At 40.1% G+C, this 22,725-nt stretch overlaps 1 protein-coding gene across 1 annotated transcript in view; it reads right to left on the minus strand.

The window, feature by feature from the left end:
- Positions 1–985: 985 nt before the first annotated feature.
- The window catches only part of GLUD1 (glutamate dehydrogenase 1), a 40,287-nt gene continuing 18,547 nt past the window's right edge, over positions 986–22,725 (minus strand). Inside the window, exons 5-13 of the mRNA XM_029245523.1 lie at positions 18,491–18,585; positions 13,337–13,516; positions 11,975–12,112; positions 10,427–10,564; positions 10,022–10,102; positions 8,678–8,801; positions 7,782–7,873; positions 3,256–3,318; positions 986–2,351 (exon numbers count right to left, since the gene is read on the minus strand). Of these exons, the coding sequence (XP_029101356.1) occupies positions 2,232–2,351; positions 3,256–3,318; positions 7,782–7,873; positions 8,678–8,801; positions 10,022–10,102; positions 10,427–10,564; positions 11,975–12,112; positions 13,337–13,516; positions 18,491–18,585 (1,031 nt within the window). The 3' untranslated portion in view covers positions 986–2,231. The remainder of the gene's footprint in view (positions 2,352–3,255; positions 3,319–7,781; positions 7,874–8,677; positions 8,802–10,021; positions 10,103–10,426; positions 10,565–11,974; positions 12,113–13,336; positions 13,517–18,490; positions 18,586–22,725) is intronic.

A 22,725-nucleotide genomic window follows, 5' to 3' on the forward strand; every position in this document is an offset into this window, starting at 1 on the left:
GCTTTCACATGACCAGACTCTACTGACCCACCTGGTACTGTTCCAAATATTCTGGAACTTGCTTTCACACCACTTTCCCCCTATTTTATTCATTTTTTAAAATATTTATTTGGCTGTGTCGGGTCTTTTTGTTGCGGCACATGGACTCTTTGTTGCGGCATGCGGGCTTACCTCTAGTTGTGGTGCGTGGGATCAGAAGTCCCTCTCCCCTATTTTAATGTTCCATCTAGAGTGCAAGTAGATATCACTGTGCTCAGGAAGGCTAGGTGCCGTGGGCTTGTTTGTCTATTGACCCGATGCTCAGCACCATGGAAAGGCAGAATCAGGACAAAACAGACACAAAGTCCAGCTGAAAGTTATGTTTCAGATCTGGCAGCTGTGTAAGCTGGTGGGATCACGTCTAGAATCTACTTCTGTTGATTACAGTTAGTATTGTCTTCTTAAATCTCGTGGCTAAATTATTAAAAATGGACCATAATCAATGAAACCTTCTTTCGTTAAAAAGTACTATGTATAAAAAGGTATATAAATTATGTTAGTATATCAGCTTTAAGCAATAGAACATCTTCCCTAAGAATAGCCATTGATATTGTTTCATAGAATGAAACACAAAAGAATTCAAGGAATAAAATTTTGGCAGCTCAAGGGCTTCCCTGGTGGCGCAGTGGTTGAGAGTCCGCCTGCCGATGCAGGGGACATGGGTTCGTGCCCCGGTCTGGGAAGATCCCACATGCCGCGGAGCGGCTGGGCCCGTGAGCCATGCCCGCTGAGCCTGCGCATCCGGAGCCTGTGCTCCGCAACGGGAGAGGCCACAGCAGTGAGAGGCCCGCGTACTGCTAAAAAAAAAATTTTGGCAGCTCAAAACATTGTGGAAAGAAATGTTACATAGGTGGTGGTTTCAAAAATCTCAGGAACCCAATTATAGTTTTATCTACTAAAAGAGACAAATACATCAAATACAAAAACACAGAAAAGAAACATAAGCTTTGGAAAAGGTAGTCTTTTTAATAACTGCTTTTGTCACCAGGTTAAGTCATGCAGTTACAAAGTAGTTAGAAATTTCTGAAAGGATATTATTGTTAAAAAAAAAAAAAAAGAAAAGCTAATTCTTACATAAATAATATCTAGTACTTCATTGGGACACTACCGTTCAAAAGGCCTTGGCCAAACAACTCCCAAACACAACCCCAGGTTGTTTCCAGCCCACTGGGAATGAAGCCGTGTGCAAAAGATGAGGCCTCTAAATGAGGACAAAGAGTCAGGGCCATTGGCAATGCTCAGAGCCGCCAGCCAGACTCCAGAGAGGGGCCCAAGTGGTTTTCTTCTGGGGCACTCTACTTGAATTACTGTTCAATTAATCAACACAACAGATCTTCAAAAGAGGACAATTAATTAACATGATAAGGAGGTTACTGCATTCTTTGGACTATATGTCATAATTGTGGTTAGTAAATTCCAACAGTCTTAACAAAAATAGCCTCCATCATTTGCAGGTATGAAGATAACTTAATTCTCTACCAGGCTTTTTATTTTTGCTGGATGACAATATGCAATTGACAAGTTATAAATGATACTGTTTTATGTTATAAAAATACTAGCTTTTTTCATTATGTTTACAGGCATTCACTGCTTGAGTCAAGGTTAGGCTTGTTAAGTGATTAAAGGCAATTTTATTACAGCAGCATGTACTTATTTTATTCTAAAAGAATAAAATGCATAAAGAGAAAGTTTTTTTTGTTTGTAACCTATAAAATTGAGTTATTTTGCTGATGTAAAATACCAATAACTCACTTGAGGACCATGCTACCTCCTGAAAATGCCATATACCTGCTTCTTAAATGTGTCAAAGCACCTGATAGATCTGTCCAGGGCTGAAGTGGCAAGTGACTGACTGCTCTTGGACAAAAGGTGCTTTTCCCAGGGCTACAGCTGACTGTGCTGGGAAACAGCCATGGAACAAGGCAGCACAGGCAGAGGGAAACGACTTTATTTAAAGGCAAAATGCCCAAGTGGCTCTCTGACATAGCTAATTTCTACTATCACTTATTAGCTTATTTATGATCCCCTACCGTTTTTTCTCAAGGGGCTGATTTGGATTGACTTGTTGAGAATGGTGTCCATCTATTAAGTCATGAGAGAGAGATTTCTGTGGTTACATGTAAACTTGTGATAGGTCTGCAGATGAAGAGGTGAAGAGGGTAGTGAAGAAGTCAGCTGCAGTCTGGTCCGGTCTATGTGAAGGTCACACCAGCTTCATTGTACACCTTGAAGACTTTCTCAATGGCGTTGACATAGGCGGCTGTTCTCAGGTCCAATCCCAGGTTATACTTCATGGCTGTGCGCATGATTTGCTGAAATGAAGGAGATGTGATGTGGAGATGGGATGTGACCCTGACTCAAGTAGCCAGGCCGTGAACACACAAGGCACATAACAGCCTGGTACAAGTTACCCTAGTACCACTTCAGGACTGGACTTGGGTAGCCAAAGAGAAACTACTCAGGCAGTGAAACAACCTCGAGTCAGGAAGGACTAATTCTCTGGAATTAATACAAATTACTGTTTAGGTGACAGGAAGATGTTGCTCCTTAGAATTTAAGATGTGAGTTATCTCTGTGCCCTTTAGACATCCTGTGATCTGGAGCAAGTCTGATATACACTGTGGTAATTAAATGAACTAAGGATGGGGTGATGAAAATGTTCTGGAGTGAGTGGTGATGGCTACATAGCCTCGTGAACATACTTGAAGGCTGCTAAATTATATACTTTAAAAGGGTGCATTTATGGTATGCTAATTATCTCAAAAAATTAAAATTAATATCTGTCTGCTATTTCAACTTGATGCCAAGTGGATAGAATCTGAACTCAAAAAGAAATTAAGAAAACTGGACTCGAACTGTGCTTACGGCTTTGAAATAAGGATCAAGTGGTCAAAAAACCTTTCACATATACCAAATCCTATGTAGTAAGGTAGCTTCCTGTGGCTGTAACAGTGGTGCGCTGAGCTGCAACCCAGTTTGGCTGACTAAGCTGAACATGACTCCTTCTAACTTGGCATTATTTCCCAAAGTCTGGAAAACATACGGAAGATCCTAAAAACAACGCCCATCATTTAAGACTGAAAAAGCACATGTTTTGGAACATTTAAACACATCGCTATTTTCTGTCACTGCACACACAGTCTGGCAGCTGAGATGACACCGTTGAGCTGTACGTCACGTAACTACCAGAAACGCAAACAGCATCTGTGTACATACCCTTGCAGAGCGCTCCATGGTGTAAGCTAAGCCAGAGTGCACAATGTCTTTCTCAGAGGCACCCTGTTAGGAAAAAGAATAGTTTAACAAAACCAGAAAGACATGCTTCACCTATAAGAGCATAAAGGATTCTTAAGTCAATATACAGCCAGACAGAATTGTTTTTTGTCTTTCAGGAAAGATATACTTAATTTCTGTATAGTATCTTGATACCTATTTAAGTAGTCATGTTTTAACCACAATTTAGTTTTCACTATATCTGACAGCAAACAAATACTCATGAAATTAACACCATGGTAGAACACCACAGGAAAGTATGGACCAAGAAACACAGGCCAAATAGTGGGCTCGGCACCAGTCAGCCAACCATCTGAGATGCAGACCGCAACAACACGTTACCCTGTCGGTGTCAGGGTACATTCATCTCCGCTCCCCAGCACACCACACCGGGCACCGAAAAGAATCCAGCTACCTCCAATAGCAGCTGTGGGGTAGAATCCTGCCTATATATTCAGCAATGCCACAAACTTTAAAGCTGGAGGGATCTTAGCAGCTCATAATTGACCACCCTAATTCTTCTGATGAGGAAACTGACAACCAGAGAAGTTGGCTAAAGTTACGGGTAGCTTTTTTTAAAATTTAATTTTACTTATTTTATTTTTGGCTGTGTCTGGTCTTAGTTGTGGTACGTGGGCTCTGTAGTTGGCAGCATATGGGATCTCTAGTTGAGGTGTGCAATCTCAGTAGTTGTGGCCCACGGGCTTAGTTGCCCTGAGGTATGTGGGATCTCAGTTCCCCAACCAGTGATCGAATCCATGTTCCCTGCAGTGGAAGGTGGATTCTTTACCACTGGACCACCAGGGAAGTCCCCAGGTAGCTATTTTTAGAGCTGGGATATAACCCAGCATCTTTGACCACCAAATCAGCTCCTCTCTTTCCTTTGCCAATTATCTCTATAAGTCAGTTTGTTTCAATGGGTTCCTCTAATTTGTTTTTTGGACTGCTTTCTAAAGTTAGGACAAATAACTATCACCACCACTCTTAATATGATATATATAGCTAGCAAACACATCCTGATATGCCAAATAAAAACTTGTTGTTGGTGAGCCACTTTTTATATATGAACTTTATCTAAGAAATTATATTTCTGTAACACTTACATCAATTAAGAAACATATGGGGGACTTCCCTGGTTGGTGCAGTGGTTAAGAATCTGCCTGCCAATGCAAGGGACATGGGTTCAAGCCCTGGTCTGGAAAGATCCCACATGCCTCGGAGCAACTAAGCCCATGCGCCACAACTGAGCCTGTGCTCTAGAGCCTGCGAGCCACAACTACTGAGCCCATGTGCCGCAACTACCGAAGCCCGTGATCCACAACAAGAGAAGCCACTGCAATGAGAAGCCTGCATACCACAACAAAGAGTAGCTCCCGCTTGCTGCAACTAGAGAAAGCCTGCGCGTACGCGCAGCAATGAAGACCCAACGCAGCCAAAGATAAATAATAAATAAATTTTAAAAAAAAGAAACATATGGAACTTCCCTGGTGGTGCAGTGGTTAAGAAACCACCTGCCAATGCAGGGGACACAGGTTTGAGCCCTGGTCTGGGAAGATCCTACATGCCGTGAAGCAACTAAGCCCATGCACCACAACTACTGAGCCCATGTGCCACCACTACTGAAGCCTGCGCACCTAGAGCCCATGCTCCACAGTAAGAGAAGCCATCGCACTGCAACAAAGAGTAGCCTCCACTCGCGGCAACTAAGACACAATACAGCCAAAAAATAAATTAAAAATTAAAAAAAAACCTTAAAAAAAGAAAAAGAGAAATATATGGGTTAAGCTTTGTTTTGTTCTACCAAGTCAGGAACAGGAAAACTTGCTTTACAAGTGGAATACTGTTATTCCTTTCACCCACTCATTCATTCACCAAACATTTACTGAGTACCTACTATGTTCCAGGCACTCTTCTAGGTACTGGGGACACAGCAGAAAACAAAATAATGAAAATTCTCTGTTCTCCTGGAGTTTATATTCTAGTTAGAGGAGACAGCATATAAAAAACCATGAGGCTGAGTGAGATCACCAAAATTTTGAATTCAGACTGAGAAGTGGTTCAGGGACTGAGGACTTCCAATGTTAACAGGGTACAGGGATGACAAGGATCAGCAGAAGGACTGGCGAGTGAAGCAGGAGGAAACCCAGGAGGATGTGGTGTCCTGGAAGCTAAGAAATATTTCCAGCGGGAGTGATCACCTGTGCCCAGTGAAGTAAGATGAGGACTGAAAAATGACCGCTAGGTTTGGCGATGCTGCCACCACTGGTTACCTTGACAAGAACAGTTTTGGTGAAGTGGTGGGCAGAATAGGAGGTTTGAGTATAGAAGAACTGGGGACAGAGTATACACAACTCTTAAGGAGGTTTGCTATACGAGAAATAAAAATAGCAAGACCTGGAAGGGCAAGTGGGGTTAAGAAATGACTGAATAGAGGGAAAACTGATGATGCAAGAGAAAGGGGGAGGTTTGCTTGAGCAGTGCATCTGAGAGACTGAAAACAGGCCGTCCAACGCCCAGAACAAGACTCGGGCTGAGATGGAAGCACAAAGAGTTGCTCAAGAGTACAAGACAGGGTACAGATACCAGGAGCTGGGTAGATGTGGAAGTTCCCTGACTGCTTCAGGTCATGAACTGGAGTGCAGGGAGAGAAAAAAGGAGAAAATATGATATAATTAACCAAGAGAATGAGAGAATGAATGGAACAGGGAAAAGTAGCTTAACTGCTGGGCAGCTGAGAGCCTACTTTAAGTTTGAAGAGTCAGCAGGGCCTCCTGCTACAGCAGAGGAATGGAGGGGGCAGACAGCTGGATTTCATCAGGGTTCAGGTGTTAACAAGGGAGTGTGATGAAGCAAAACAAGGCCATAGAGTTACTGTAATGATGGTCAATGGAATTTAAGTGAAGACAGGTGTGATGAAGGACAGTGAAAAGATGATGAGGTCAATGATGTAGGTCCTGGAAGGGCCACAGCATGGCTGGGGAGGGGGAAACTAAAAGCAAGGAGCTGGGGGAAAACACTGGGTTTTCAACTGACACTTATTACAAGACTCCTGCAATAAGTAAGTCACTAAGAGATGAGAAGTAGCATTAAAGTCTAAAATTAGAAGCACCGAAAGCATTTGAAAACTGGAAGACTGATACATTGGGCAAAGATTATTTTAAAAAAGGATAAAAATGAAAGGCATCATGGCTCTGTCTTCCTAACCAACTGGCTGTCCTTCACTCCCTCTCCACGTTTCAGTCTGATCGACTATGTGGCAGGCGTGTGCTGTGACATGGGGCGACCACAGGGAGGAGCAAGAATCCCATCTTAAAGCCGCAGCAACAGCAGGGCCTATAAACGCACTAAGTGACTTGTGATGGAAGGATGGATGAAACGCTGGCAGTCAGAGAGGACTTTCAGGAAAAGCCACTGAGATGTGATACTCAAGCAGGGAGTGGGTCTGGGTGTTCCAGAAGGAGGGACCAGAACTAAGACACATGGTTCTGGGAAAGAGGAAGGTTCTTTGAGGAGAGTTACCCAGAGTGGCAAAAGCATCTTTTCTCCTTCAAAACAAAACCCTTAACATTTCCCCATTTTGCAATATAGTCTTAAATTATTTCCCATGACTGAATATTTCATAAGAAGACATATTATCACTTAGCCATTTCCCTGCCCCGCACACAAACACACACACACATTGGATTGTAAAATCAAATCTAATTTTAAAAATGACTGCAAACACAGTTCCAAAGACATCATGCATGGACTCATTCCTCTCCTTTAAAGTTGTTTTCTTAGGATTAACTCCCAGAGGTGATGTTATTATAAGTGTCAAAGGGCAGGAACTCTTTAATAAGTCTTTTGCATTGTCATCAGAATAAAGGTACAACTGCTTCACAACAGACATGGTGAGTATAAATCCATTAATTGTTTATGCTAGTTTAATACATTAAAGAATCCTTATTTTAATTTATACTTCTTTAACAACGAGGTTAAACATTTTTTTCTAGGCCGACTTCCTCTGATTTCTTTCATGTCGCCTGCCACTTACTGGTAAAGAAATTCTCTTTGTGATGTGTATTAATATATCCTGTCAATAGCTAATTAACAACAAATCGTTTTTCTCATCTATTTTCTTTGACTCTTATTTGTGTCCATATAGTAATTTCAATTTTTTATATAGGTCAATCTAATGTTTACTTTTCAATTCTTTCCATTTCTCTAAAGCTTAAAATAGTTAAAATACACAATAACTCTTCACCATTATGTTAGAATCACTTGTTGAGTCATCTGTATTGTAAAAGTATCAAAAGCAGAACCATGAGTTATTTCAAACTAAGATTCTTACTCCATTTTTAGAATGTAAGGAAAGAGGAAGTCATGTAACTGTCATGTTGATTACCACGCCTTAATCCCATTTAATACAGCTGGCCTGACCTAAAGAAGAGAGCAGGCAGTGTATGTGATGCCGCCACAAGCACACTCACCGATATCCTGTCTTGGAACTCTGCTGTGGGTACAATGGGAATAGTTCCACCATGCTTTCCAAATTTCCTTTCCAAACTCTCTTGAACAGACACTATAAAAAGCCAAGAGATGAAGATACGATATTGCTAGTAGAAAAAAAATGAAGTAGAAACAAAAGTAGTCCCAAACTATATCCACAGCCCCAAACACTAATGACATAAAACCTTCAACACTAATAACATAAAAGGGTTACTCAAATCTCAGTTAAAAGGAGTAAAGCACTTTGCCAAATTCCTATATAAATGTGAATTTAGGTCACTGCTCTGTTTCCATAACACCCATTAGCAGGGATTTTCCTTGGCTCTTTTAAAAAGAAAATGCTGAGGGAAAAAGGAATGGAAATCGATGGAACACTTCACCCAGATTCTCAGAGTAGGCTCAGTAAAGCTCAGCTGGAGGTCTTGGTCTTATTTCAGCTTGAGGGAAAATTCTAGTGTCAACTCTGGAGCCTATTCTAGTCAAAGACAAAACAGTATTCTCATCAGAAGACTCAAAAAATTCTTGACAATAGACAGGGCTTTACCAAAAGCCACCTGAGACAGAAATGGATGAGTATCAACAGGAGCTCCTGGTTTAAAATGACACTCTTTATACTATTAACTTACAGATTAGGTTCTGGGAACCAGAACATACTCGCAGAATAAACGTTGGAATATAAATATATTCCAGAGAGTTAATATAGTGAATACCTATAAAGAAATTGTATATTTTTGGTCTAAGACTCATGAGTCAGAAGAGTTTTCTGTTCTGAGACTAAACAAAAAGGAAATTAGCCCTTTTATTAAATGCAGGCTTTCCCCAACCTTTTAGATGGCCCAAAAGATTACTTTTGCAGAACAGGATAATCAGAACTTACTGAGCAAGTGGTAGTTAGAATCCCTTTCATATTTGAAGGTCAAACGGCCATAGCTGACATGATTTAGATTCTTCAGCCACTCAAAGTAAGACACTGTCACTCCTCCAGCATTCAAGTAGAGATCCTATACACAAAAAAATGAGGAGATGATGGTCTTAATAAAAGCTTACAATGAACGTGAGCTCATTGTTTACTATCAAAGTTAATATCAAAGCAGATTAAGCTTCAAGCTTCCCAAATACATCTCAGATAGTATCAGAAATTTTACACTTAAACCCCCTTCCCAATACATCTGAGGCTTTCTCCCTTTGGAAGAAAAATAATTTATTGGTTTATTAATCAGCAAGCATTTGATCAGAGGTTTTAGAGCCTCTTCTCCACCTAAAAAAATCTGACAAAATTGCCTGCCCACTAACCACTGGTTTGGATGGTCCAAGGGTGTCTTGCCAGAAGATTCGTGTTCACTCTCCCACTACATAAAGGCAGTCTATTTCAGTTAACCTGAATTTAAGTGCTTTCAGCAAAAGCAGTTCTTCAAAATGCATCACGAGTCCACACTAACTTCTAATTTCCAATGACCTTTTGGTACAGACCCCATGCTTAACCACTGAAAAACTTAAGCACATGTTACTCGTATTAGCTTTCTGAGTAAGACAGCAAGGGACATTTGCAAGTTAGAGTAGTACTTCTAGCACATTATACATTTATATAACTGGATTTAAGAAGTCTAAGTACATACTCAAGAAAGAGCCTGAAGTTGGAAGAAAATGTACAGGTCCAGTATAAGACAGGCTTATTATATTAACCACACTTCTACTTTATTTTCTTAAAAGCAAAATAAAGGGACTTCCCTGGTGGTCCAGTGGTAGAGAATCTGTCCTGCAATGCAGGGCACGTGGGTTTGATCCCTAGTCAGGGAACTAAGATCCCACATGCTGCGAGGCAACTAAGCCTGCACACCACAACTACTGAGCCCGAGCGCCTCAACTAGAGAGCCTGCGTGCAGCAAACTACAGGGCCCACACGCTCTGGAGCCCGCGTGCCACAACTACAGTGCCCACACGCCCTGGAGCCTGCATGCCACAACTAGAGAGAAGCTTGCGAGCCACAGCCAAGAGCCTGTGTGCTGCAACAAAAGATCCCTCATCCCACAACTAAGACCTGATGCAGCCAGAAATAAATAAATGTAGATAAATAAATAAATAAAATTTTAAAACAAAATAAAGATGAAGAATTCATTACTAAGGCTTGGGAAACTAACAATCCTCCTCTCCCCTCAGTTCCTTGCAAAAGACAATTATGATTCCAAGTACATATAAAATCTGGTAAACGTAGATTACTTACTGGAATAACCATGATGTTCCTCTCTAGGAAAATCTTATCAGCTTCTGGAGTTGTCGGTCCATTGGCACCTTCAGCAATGATCTGCAAGAAAGTCACGAACATAGAGAAATGCCAATAACACCGTCAAATCCCCTCCAGCCGAGCTCAAGAGATGTGTGGGGGACGGGGCTGTGGGAGAGAAGCAAAATCCCACTTTAAATTGTATGCTTGGGGACTTGTATGGCCAAAAAGTTTATTTGGGTTTTTCCTTAAGATGGTAACGAACCTGAACGAACACTTTGGCCAACCCAATACATCCCAATAAAGCTGTTTTCTTTTTTTTAAAAAAGAGGAAACCCATTAGAGCTTTTCTATGACTCTCAGTGTCACTCCACATTGGTAAGGTTGAATCCATCATGCTGTCACCTTGGCTTTGACTCTGGGTGCATTGGACTTGGTCAGCTGCTTCTCACTGGCAGCAGGGATCAATATGTCACAGTCAGCCTCCAAGATGCTCCCTTCATAGATCTTTGCTTTGGGGAAGCCCAGGATTGTTCCATGTTGCTATAATTGATTGAAAATCAGAATTAATGGTTGCAACAGAGTTTAAATGTTTATGTTTAGTGCCTATGATATGAAGACTCATTTAGTAGGAGGTCTTTGAGTTACATTAAAAAAATAAGCAAACAAAATGAAAAGACAACCCACAGAATGGGAGAAAATACTTGTAAATGAAGCGACCAACAAGGGATCAATCTCCAAAATATACAAGCAGCTCATGCAGCTCAATATCAAAAAACCAAACAACCCAATCCAAAAATGGGTGGAAGATCCAAATAGACATTTCTCCAAAGAAGACAGACAGATGGCCAAGAGGCACATGAAAAGACCCTCAACATCACTAATAATTAGAAAAATGCAAATCAAAACTACAACGAGGTATCACCTCACACCGGTCAGAATGGCCATCATCAAGAAATCTACAGACAATAAATGCTGGAGAGGGTGTGGAGAAGAGGGAACCCTCTTGCACTGTTGGTGGGAATGTAAATTGGTACAGCCACTATGGAGAACACTATGGAGGTTCCTTAAAAACTAAAAATAGAGCTACCATATGATCCAGCAATCCCACTACTGGACATATATCTGGAGAAAACCATAATTCGAAAAGCCACAGGTACCCCAATGTTCACTACAGCACTATTTACAATAGCCATGACATGGAAGCAACCTAAGTGTCCATCGACAGATGAATGGATAAAGAAGATGTGGTACGTATATACGATGGAATATTAATTACTCAGCCATAAAAAAGAATGAAATAATGCCATTTGCAGCAACATAGATGCAACTAGAGATTATCATACTAAGTGAAGTAAGTCAAAAAGAGAAAGGCAAATATCATATGATATCATGTATATGTGGAATCTAAAATATGGCAGTCTAAAAAGGATGAAATAATGCCATATGCAGAGACCTGGATGGACCTAGAGATTGTCATACTGAGTGAAGTCAGACAGAGAAAGACAAACATCATGATATTGCGTATATGTGGAATCTAAAAATGGTACAAATGAACCTATTTACAAAACAGAAATAGAGTCACAGATGTAGAAAACAAACTTATGGTTACTGGGGGGGAAGGTGGGGAGGGATAAATTGGGAGCTTGGGATTGACACATATACAGTACTCTATATAAAACAAATAACTAATAAGGACCTACTATATAGCACAGGGAACTCTACTCAGTACTCTGTTATCACCTGTAGAGGAATAGAATCTAAAAAAGAATGGATATATGTATAACCGATTCACTTTGCTGTACAGCAGAAACTAACACAACACTGCAAATCAACTATACTCCGATAAAAACTAATTTTAAAAAAAAAGCAATGCGAACAGATTTCAATAATACTTATTTCAACTTTACAACATTCAGGTGGTCAAACTGTTCAGATATTACATTAACATACCAATTTGAAGTCTTCCAGTTCCTTTGGGTCAATACCATCTGGATTCCATATGCTCCCATCAGATTCACCAACACCAACACATTTAGCACCAAAACGATGTAAATATCTCATAGAGTGCAGGCCCACATTACCAAATCCCTGTGAAGTACAGTTGTACATGAAACAAAAATCAAAGTCCTAGCATAGATGATAAATGTCATATTCTGACCAATACAATTCTGTTGGTTTAGAAGTAATTCTCAAAATCCTTCTGATAAAAGAAACAATGTCTCTCTTCAACAATAAATTTGCTTCGGAATGTGGAACCCAACCCTTTGTCCTCTGTGATAATGAGTCCTGAGGACATTCAGTGACATGCAGCCTTGCTGGCCTATAAAGAAACGGCAGTGATGTCAACGATGCTATCTAGGACCTCAGTTCCTGATGACCAGATGTCCTATGGTCGTGAAAAGATAAGTCAGTAATTGGGAGGGGTATGGGTTTTATTTTAAAGTAGGAGTCAACTTAATTTTGATTCCTCTAAGTAAACCAATCAATCACCACACAAAAGTTGAAATTTGGATCATTGTGTAAACCCTTCTGTATACACATAATAGTTTAAGAGATGTCCCCTTCTGGATACAATTGCAATTTAAATATCAAACAAAAGAAGTTGATGATAGTTTCATATGTTTCTGAGAAATACTAGGTTTAGTCACATGAATCTTACCAAGGTTCAAAAAATAAAGGATGTATTACTCTGCATATGTCCATTTTAAAACTTAAGAGATCCAAAGAATCAAATTTTAAAAACTGCAAATCTAGGGGCTCCAATCGAGGAGGAGTACAAGGATGTGCAACTCACCTCTTCCCAGAAATACATCAAAAATACATCTACAAATGGAACAATTCTCACAGAATACCTACTGAACACTAGACCTCAAACACCTGAAAGGACAAGAAAGATCCCCATATAATCAGGTAGGACAAAATGGAAAAAAAAAGAAAAAAGCAACTGGGATGGGACCTGTGCCCCTGGAAGGCAGCTATAAAAGAGGAAAGGTTCCCACACTCTGGGAAGCCCCATCACTGGTGGGAAGATCAGAAAGGGAGCTTCAGAGGCTCAGAGGAGAGAGCAACAACTGGTTTGTGGAAGCTTGGGATTAGCAGATGCAAACTATTATATATAAGATGGATAAACAACAAGGTCCTACTGTATAGCACAGGGAACTATATTATAACTGAATCACTTTGCTGTACAGCAGAAATTAACACATTACAAATCTACTCCAATAAAATTTTAAAAAATGCAAATCTTAAAACACTGAAAAAATTACTATTATATGTATATCAGTTATTCTTTAAGAAAGCAAACATTTTTACCTGAACAACAAATGTTTTATCTCCAAATCCTGGTGTCATTCCTAAAATACTCATGTAAGAAGCTTCATTGATGAAGTTTTCAATCCCATGGAAAACTCCCCGACCAGTAGCAGAGATCCGTCCGTGGATTCCACCCTGACTGATGGGCTTACCGGTAACGCAGGCATGGGCATTAATATCCTGCAAAAGAAGGGCAAAACTTAAAAGATGAAATATCGACATCAATTTCTATGAGGACCAACATAAAGAAGCGTTAAAGTGCAAACACATTCTCATTTAACTAATATGCTCATTAGGAGTGTGTGTGTGTTTAAGGTATACGTTCATCAATAGGGCTAAGTCTCACCTTTTCAAATTTCTGTTCCTAGAAAATATAAAGTAGACCATTTTCTGATGGGAGAAACAGGGTTTTTAGGAATTAAACATCAAGGAAATACAAACAGCAGGATCACACAAGTAGAGATAGTTCAGCTTAAAACTATTATTCCTTCACCAAATGCTTCAGCCCTACTAAGAAAGGGTATACATGTCACCTGGAATTGTCTTAAAAGTTATCATAAGACTTGAGCACGTCGCCAAAACAGAACCTAAGATAGGAAGAGCCACTACAGTGTTCATGGATGGGAAGACTCAACACTGTAAAAATATTCTTCTGCCAAACTAATCTAGAAATTCAATTAAGTGTCACTTTTAAAAAAGAACTTTAAAAGATAACTCAAGTTCACCTAAGAGTGGATTAACAAAAGTATTCAAGAAATAAAAAAGAAAGAAAAAATAACTAAGCTTTGCAGGGCAACTGGAATACCTATCAAGATAAAAAGCCATTAATCCAGAAATTCTAATTCCATACTATATATACAATTGTATATATACCAAAAATTGTGTATATATAGTATGGTATTACTGGAGTTAAAAAAAAAAAGGGGTACACGTGGGTGAGACACAGAGGCCAATGCCCATGTGTCAGTAGAGCACCTCCTGTAGTAGCTGTTAGCTCTAAGAAGCCGAGTAAGTAAAGGAGAGTAAGTCTTCTCCTTTCTGTACTCTCTGTATTGACAGTATGCATGTATTCTGGTTCAGAAACAAGAATAATTGGAAGAAAGGGGCTTGGGAGGGCTTCCCTTCCAAGGGATAAACTGGAAGCAACCAGTTTAGCATATACTATAAACTGTAGCAACCAGAACAGTGCATAATAGACAAATCTGTTGTCTTCTGTGGGACAGGAGAAACTAGAGACAGTCTTATTGTATACAGGAAATGAATATTACATACAGGAAGCATTTTAAGTCAGTGGCTAAAGTATGGACTATTTAATAAATTTGTTGAGGCAATTTGCTGCCCATGTGATGTGAAACAAGATAAAGTGCCGTACTTCATATCATATTCCCTACCCCTCAACGTATGTTCTAGCTGGATAAGTTAAAAAGTGACTGTTTAAATAAGAACTTTTAGAATTGTATTAGCTGTATCATTACCAACAAAAAGAACAAAAGTAAAAAAAAACAAAACAGTCTAGTAAAGTGATTTATGGAATTAGTAGTTTTCCCACGGTTTTCCTTCATGAATAGTTAATGCTTATGAATACAGAATTGCAAACCAAGTTAAGTGCCAAATGCTCTTGAACAGAGAAAATGCAAATGCTGGAGCGGACAGCAATCCTGTCAGAGGTCAGGCACGGTGCCGGTTGGCTGGCTGGCTGCGAGATGCCCAGCATACCTAATTGTTTTGGAAGCCTGGGCCCCGGTAGAGAACTTGCTTGCTCTCCAGCACCCACACTTCTGGGCGAGGCTAGGCAAAAGAAGCTGCGTGTTCAGGTATACGTCTGAAAACAAGAAACAAAACCTGTGGCTTCTTACCTTAGGCTCTGATTTTGTATTTCCTATCACTTTAAGGAGGACAGTCTTTTACCAGTGTTCAGTCCAAGGTTTAGTTGGCAGGGCCTCACAAAACTTTCTTTTGTCACCTTTGGGAGAGAGCTACGAATAACAATGTACTGCCCACTGTTTTGTACTATTCAATCTAATGCCTTGCTTAAAAAGAATGAAAGACCATAACCAGAGCTCATTTAACATAAGAAGGTGACATGGAAGAGCAGCATTTTGGAAATGGCAGTCAAAACCAAACTTCTTTGAAGTGTCTCATACAGCTCCTGTTTTATTTCAGGGGATTTGTGGAATTTACCTGGTTCAGTGTTTATAAATATTTTTTATGCTTACTGAGGGCCAGTTATAATTATACTATCATTCACTTAATCCTCATGACTGTCTCAGGAACTAGGTGCTATTATTATTGTCATTTTACATATAAGGAAAGTGAGGCACAGAGAGCTTAAGGCACTTGCCCCAGGTCACAGAGCTGGTATGTGAAGGAGCCACTCCCAGAATCCAGGGTGTCTGAGTGTGCTCCCAACTACACACTACATCACCCCCCAGGAAATGAGACAAGCCTGAATTCCTCCATTAGATGCCCCCTTCCTTCCTTTTAGAGGAAACAATATTCCTCCTCTTCCAAGGCTGATCTTTCCACTAGGGCCCTTAAAAGATGAATCTGTGGCCCACACCAATCAACATGCCAAGAACAACAAAAACCTTTCTCTTAGACAACAGGCACCTTTCAAGCTGTCTCCTCTCTAGTGCCATTTTTCTTAAGTGAGGGCTACTCTTCATGCCCTACTTCCCTCTCAACACGCCCTTGCAGTCTGGCTCCAACCTCACTATTCCAATCTAGTTGCTGAATTGCTTTCTTCTCAGAACCACCCCCTCAGAACATCCACAACGCGAAGCTCTTGGCACTTCTCATTCTTTTCTAACTAATTGTTCCTCCCCTCCACCCCCCAATCACTCTTCCATCTGTCCATTCCTCTCCCAACTCTATGGCAGGCCAGTATCATCTCTTTTGGACTCCTGTGTAGTCTCCTGTCCCCAACAATCCCATTCTCTGATGCACACAGAGTGAAGCTTACTGTGTCACACACCTGCTTACAATTAGCACTTCACTGGCTTCCCTCTGTTTTCAGGACAAAGACCAAAGTCCTTGCTGTCACCTACAAGGTAGGAATCTGGTCCAACTCTCCTCTGCTGGCCTCTCTCATGCCCTCTCTACTCTGGCCACCATAGTGTTCCCTCAGCCTCTCAGGTTCACCTCTTTTCACATCAGGACCTTTACCCAGGTGCTTCCTTCTGCTTCCAACCCTTGGCCAGTGCCACTTCCCCTGGTTGATGTGTACTCATCTTTCAGAGTGCAGACCAGAAGGTTACATCTCAAGTAGGCTTTTCTGATCCTACTCCAGAGACGTGGTCAGGTCCCCAGTACTCTTCATAGCATCAAAACGTTTCCTTCCCGGGTTTCCCTGGTGGCGCAGTGGTTGAGAGTCCGCCTGCCGATGCAGGGGACACGGGTTCGTGCCCCGGTCTGGGAGGATCTCACATGCCGCGGAGCGGCTGGGCCCGTGAGCCATGGCCGCTGAGCCTGTGCTCCGCAATGGGAGAGGCCACAACAGTGAGAGGCCCGTGTACCGAAAAAAAAAAACAAAAACCCACCACCACCAACAAAAAACTTTTCCTTCTAGCCTTTACCCCAATTGTATTGAACTCCTTGCTGTACTTTAAGCCTCCTGTGTAGTAAGTGCTCTCTCTATATTTTTAAAATAAATTGTGAGCAGTTAGGGTAGGGGGTCCCTGGAGGAAGAGAACCAGGCATGGCTTTCTTGACACGAGAAGCCATTTTGTGATCTAAGCCATTTTGTTATCAAAGTCTGTCTACAATGCTTGGACTTGAACAGGTCTCAATAATTAATGATCTTAAGGGAACAAAAGAATGTTATCAAGCAAGAGAAGTAACAATAGCCAAGGTAATTTATCAGTTGTAAAGACTCCCAGTTCTGTTTCAATGGTAAAGATAAGCCTGAAGTGCTCAACCTTCAGATCAACTGGAACCTAAGGGATGACGATGTTGACCTTTTCTGATCTTAGTGACTTAACTAAAGCTTGGACTCTGCCAACCGCCCAAGTCCCTTCATGAATATGCAGGTACCCTTAACTTAAAACTTCCCCAATTTTGCTGTTCAGGGAGACACTGCTTTGGGAGAGATCCCAGTGTTCTCCCTACTTGCTGCAAGTGATAAATCCTTCTACCGATCTTTCGCTTGGTTGTGTCTTTTGGCTCGACACCCACCAAGAGATGAACCCAGTTTTGGGGTAACAAAATGTCTTTTCAACTCACTTTCTCTTCCTATTCCTTAAGTGTTTTTCAAGGTTCCATCCCTTTCAAGGACGAAGTTAGTTGTTCTTCTTGTGTTCTGTATTAATAGCACTACTTCTGCTCAGTCCCCAGACTCTAAGTCCTCCTGGTTCTTTCTGACTCAATCCTGTCCTTTTCTTTGGTCCCACAGATGCAACCCAGTCCTGCTGAGTCTACCTCTGTCATGAGCCAATGCTTCTCCTCAGCCCTATCGCTCCCGGCTGTGAAGACAGACACTGACACTGTGGAGGCCATCTCTTTGCTCCAGCCTAACACTGCTGCCGCCCCCTCTCCCCTAAGGAAGGGTCAGCATCAAAGGCTCCCCCGCTGACTAGCAAGTAAAATAAAAACACTGGGACTTGAGTATTTTTCTACTCTTCCACTTACTTCATCATTCTCTTACTACCTTTCTAAATGTGCCTTATCTTCAGACAATCTGAGCTCTACAGTTTCCCCTCTTATCCTCCAAATCTCCATGTTTAAATTCTATCCATTTTCAATGTCCAGCCCTGATCAAATACCTCTTCCAGGAAGCCTGCTTTTAGAAACTCTGCACCCTGCTATTACACTATCTCCATACCTTATCTGCTTAATGTGTCTTAGTTCCTTTGAGGGAAAAGCCCGAATTGAATGCTTCCTTATTTCCCTTTAACTGTCTTATAATGTATCCTGCCCTGGGAGGTGATCTTTGAGGGCCCATCCCAGTGGTCAGGATAGGGTTGCATATGAGTAAAAGCTCAATCCAAGTTCACTGCATTTATGATATAAGATAGACAGAAGTAATATATAAAATCACAATATGATTAAAGGAGAGGAGAAAAACCCAGTGAATTCTCCCCTTATACATATCATCATTTGAACTGTTATTTCTGGTAGATAGCAAATGAAGCCCTCAGAGCTTTGGTGGGTACTCACATAGTGCCCTATGGTGCTAGCATAGGTGTCAGCAATCCAGGACATCTCCCGCTCACCTGTGCTCATGTCTGGGGCAGGCACATCAATGCCAGGACCTGGGGGAACAGGGAAAGGGCATTGCACCAATTTTTAAGATAAATGCATCTCAAACACATAGATCCTTGCAATTCTCTATAATAACAAAGCTACCATGGCTAGAAAACTTTAGATTTCATCTAGGTTACTAATTCAAGACATAGAAATACTTATTAAATGTTTCATTACAAAATTTACAGATACACAGTGTTACATGATAACTTCTCCCACTGGTGTTCACTTGCTATGTGAAATTAGCTATGCACAACTGATAAGCCACTCAACAGATTTCTGAATGTTGCAAGCATAGGCAAATCAGTTTAGCCTCTCTTGACCTCAGTTCCTTAAACTGTATTTAGAAATAAGAGTATCATAAGGAGGGTTGTTATGGTTAGAAAGTTTATGTGTATGAGACAGCACAGTGACATACTTGCTTACTGGGCGTGTAAGCCCTCCTCACCAAGTAGAAAAAGGGAAAAGACACACTGCTGAAGTATTATGTTAAGCCCCATAATACTTTTACCCATGACATAATGCTGCTTTGACCTATTACTCAAAGCTTACTCTGTACAGAAAGTTTTAGGCCTTGACTTTCAGTTCCTCAGATCAGCAAATTAAAAGTTTGAGGATAACAAGAAGCGAGCCCACAGGCAGCAACAAGTGCCAATGACAGCACTAATGCTGATGTCCAGTGAGATCTCAGATGGAAGTGTATTAAATGGTGCCCACTCAAATCTGTAAAGGCAGGAATACATAGAAATATACCCATCAAAACAGTAAGAATACAATACAAAACAACCTAATTATTTAATGGGTCATCTATACAATGAAATACTATGCAGCCATTACAAAGAATGATGTACATCCATGTAAATGACTTGGGATCATCACCAAAACATACATGTGGTGAAAAAAAGCAGGTTTCATATAGCATGTATAAGTTCCCATTCATATAAAATTCTCTTTATATATACTGATGTATAATAACTATATATATTTCCATGTGTATATATGTATGCAGAGGTTTAGAAAGACATGCACAAACTTTTTCACTATGTTTAGACTTCAGCATTGTTTATAACTTTCTATATTGTTTTAATTGTAAAATACAAACTCGTTATCTTTATAAAAAGAAAAACACAATTTTTAAATGATTAAACTACTGTCTCCCAAATTAAGTTCTTTCTAAGAGGTATACTTGAGTTCTTCCTATAATTATTACTTATAATCAACAGAATAAGGTCCATTCTAATATTCTTCTACATTTTAGGGGCCCAGGCCCTACATATGTACTTCTTGATACAAGTTGTGATGTGACGATACAGGATTGGTGTAAGACAACTTTGAAATGGTCAAAGTTTTGTTTTTTACACTCTTGCTCCCCATTCCGTACCCAACTTGTAACTCTCCTATGTCCTGGTACTCTTTTCCTTAGGCGTCTTACAAATATCAAGAAGTCTAACTTCCCCCAATCCACCCTCACCCCATCCTCTGACAAAAGGGCTCTACTGTTCCACTGGCCACAATTCCCATTCCTTTACAGTGACATACCTCAACTGGAGGGTAGTACAAGTATATTTAATCATATCGCTTTTCTCCTAAGGTATAAATGACAGATTGCTCCCACATCTCTTTAGAGGTATCTACAAAAGTATTTACGCTTGTTTTCAGCAATACCAAGTGTTAAATAAGCTTGTTGCCTCAAATAACAATTCTATTTGGAGAAGGGCAAGTTTGAAGTATGCAGTTTGTAAATCAAAAACGTATTAATGATAAATTGTTTTTCAAAAACAATTATTAGTCTAGATATGCTGAAGTCAGATAGCTCCCCCTACCCAAAGCAAAATCACAAAATATTATTAGGCTTGTGAGTTTTCTACTCCATACAAAATCAATGTATAGGGATGTACAGATTACAAGCAATTCCTGGATTACAGGTAAATTCTCAAATACCTACAGGTGTGAAAGTCCATCCTTTTAAAAACAGGTTAACTACCCTTAGGAAAGTTAAAATGCCATCACTCAATCCCGAAACAGTATAAATAAGATAAAAAATTGGCTGAAAAAAGCAACTGCTTTCACAGAACATGAATGGAGGGGTAAAGCTAAAAGGGTAATTTTGGTGCATAGAGATATAGTGGATGAAAAGGGAATTTCACAGTTTACAAAGGTGGTATCAAAACTCACATAACAGAATTAACACCCTTGCACAAACTAAAAAAGAAGAGAGAAAGAAAAAGGAAGGACCACTTCTCAACTCATTCTATGAGGCTAGTATTATCCTGCTATCAAAGACTTCTTAAGAAAAGAATACGGCAGACTAATATCTCTTTGAACAGTATCAGAATGAATAAAATACTTATGAATAAACTTAACAAAAGTAGTGTGAGACCTGTACACACAAGCCACAACTACTGAAGCCCGCGTACCAAAACCAAGAGCAGCCCCCGCTCGCCACACCTAGAGAAAGCCCGCGCGCAGCAATGAAGACCCAACACAGCCAAAAATATATAAATAAAAAACCCCAAATAAATAAATAAATAAAATGTATGTTTAAAAACAAAAACAAGTGGAAAGACTTTCAGTGTTCATGGACTAGTTTAAAGTGGAAAATAGAATAAGGTATGGATGTTCTCCCTTGGATGAAAAGTGGCATTGTTGGGGGGGAAAGTGGGGGGGTGGGTGGTGGGATGAACTGGGAGACTGGGATTGACATGTATACACTAATGTATAAAATACACTATATATACACTAATGTGTATAAAATAGATAACTAATGAGAGCCTACTGTATAAAAAATAAAACAAAATTAAAAATAAAAAAGGTTAAGATGGCAACACTCTACATACAAATAGGTCTACAGAATCAAAGCAAGCCCTATCAAAACCAGAGCTGACTCTTTTTGCAGAAATTGAAAAGCTGACCTTAAACTCACACGAAGTGACAGAACCAGGACCCAGATTCAGGTCTAACTCATAATCTGAAACTCTGTGGAAAGGGAAGTGAGAAAATAACCGAAATGACGTCAGTTCCAAAGGTTTGCTCAGGAGTAGTTCTGTGCCCTAGAGAGGGAAAGAATGCCAACTGCATTCCCTTATGCTACAAAGCTTTCTGGGCCCAGATGTCAGTTTAGCTGCATGGTGGCTTTTGCACATCAGCAAAAAAGTCAAATTGCTAATATTTAAGCTTTCGGTGTTTCAATGAATCACTTTTTAACCTTTGCAATTACAGGGTTCTTGTCAATATAGAGAAAGTTAAGCTGGATATCCTCTATATATGGACAATAAGTACAACTGAATAAAGTCTGAAACCACTCAAGACTATTAAATACGTTTGAGATTTAAGCTAAGAGTTTAAGCTAAGTTATGATATAAAAAATTATGAAGTCTATCAGAATTAGTAGATATTTCTGTGAAGGAGGTAGTTATCTCATTGCTAGTGCTACCCCTGTACAATGACTGTGTAAGTACAGCTCACGGCAGTGCCAGGGAGGATGCATGCCAAGAATCCAAATGCCTTTTAAATTATAAAAGACAGGACAAATCTAGTAAAGTTCTAGTGTTACTTAAAAGGGGCAGATTTCAAAATAAGGATATATTAAGTTCACAGGAACTTGTCAACAGTGAGAAGAATACTGGGGAAGGAAAACAAGAGGGACAGGAAAACAGAAAAAGTAGATTTTCTTTCCTATTTTAGTCAGTCTTCTTAGTTTTAACTATTGTTAAAGGGGCAAAATTCTATTAAATGATTTTATTTTTTTAAAACAAATCAGAATCTTTCTAGGACAAGAAAATAAATAGACAATTTGCTTGAAATTTAAAGATTAAATAATAATTATATATTACAGAAAAGAATATTGACATCTCATACACAAAATAACATATGACATAGATAATAGTACGACAGAAAATCAAGAAAATGAAGATCAGTACCCTCAGAAATTTAGTCCGAGTAACAAACATTAGGAGCCCCAGGAATCCTTAAAATCAGCCAGTGATGTCACAGTGAGTATCAATCAGCATGAGCCTCCACACTCCCAGCCTGTGCCCACTGCTTTGAAGGGAAAGGCCTGCTTAAGCCTCCAATTCCGAACAGCATCAGTTTTCTCACTGCTTTCGCAACAGGATTACTATTGCAAAACTGCTTTTTGCATATTAAAA

The sequence above is a fragment of the Monodon monoceros genome, unplaced genomic scaffold (genome assembly GCF_005190385.1).
Source record: "Monodon monoceros isolate NGI ecotype Baffin Bay Population unplaced genomic scaffold, NGI_Narwhal_1 Super_Scaffold_4, whole genome shotgun sequence".
Classification (NCBI taxonomy): domain Eukaryota; kingdom Metazoa; phylum Chordata; class Mammalia; order Artiodactyla; family Monodontidae; genus Monodon; species Monodon monoceros.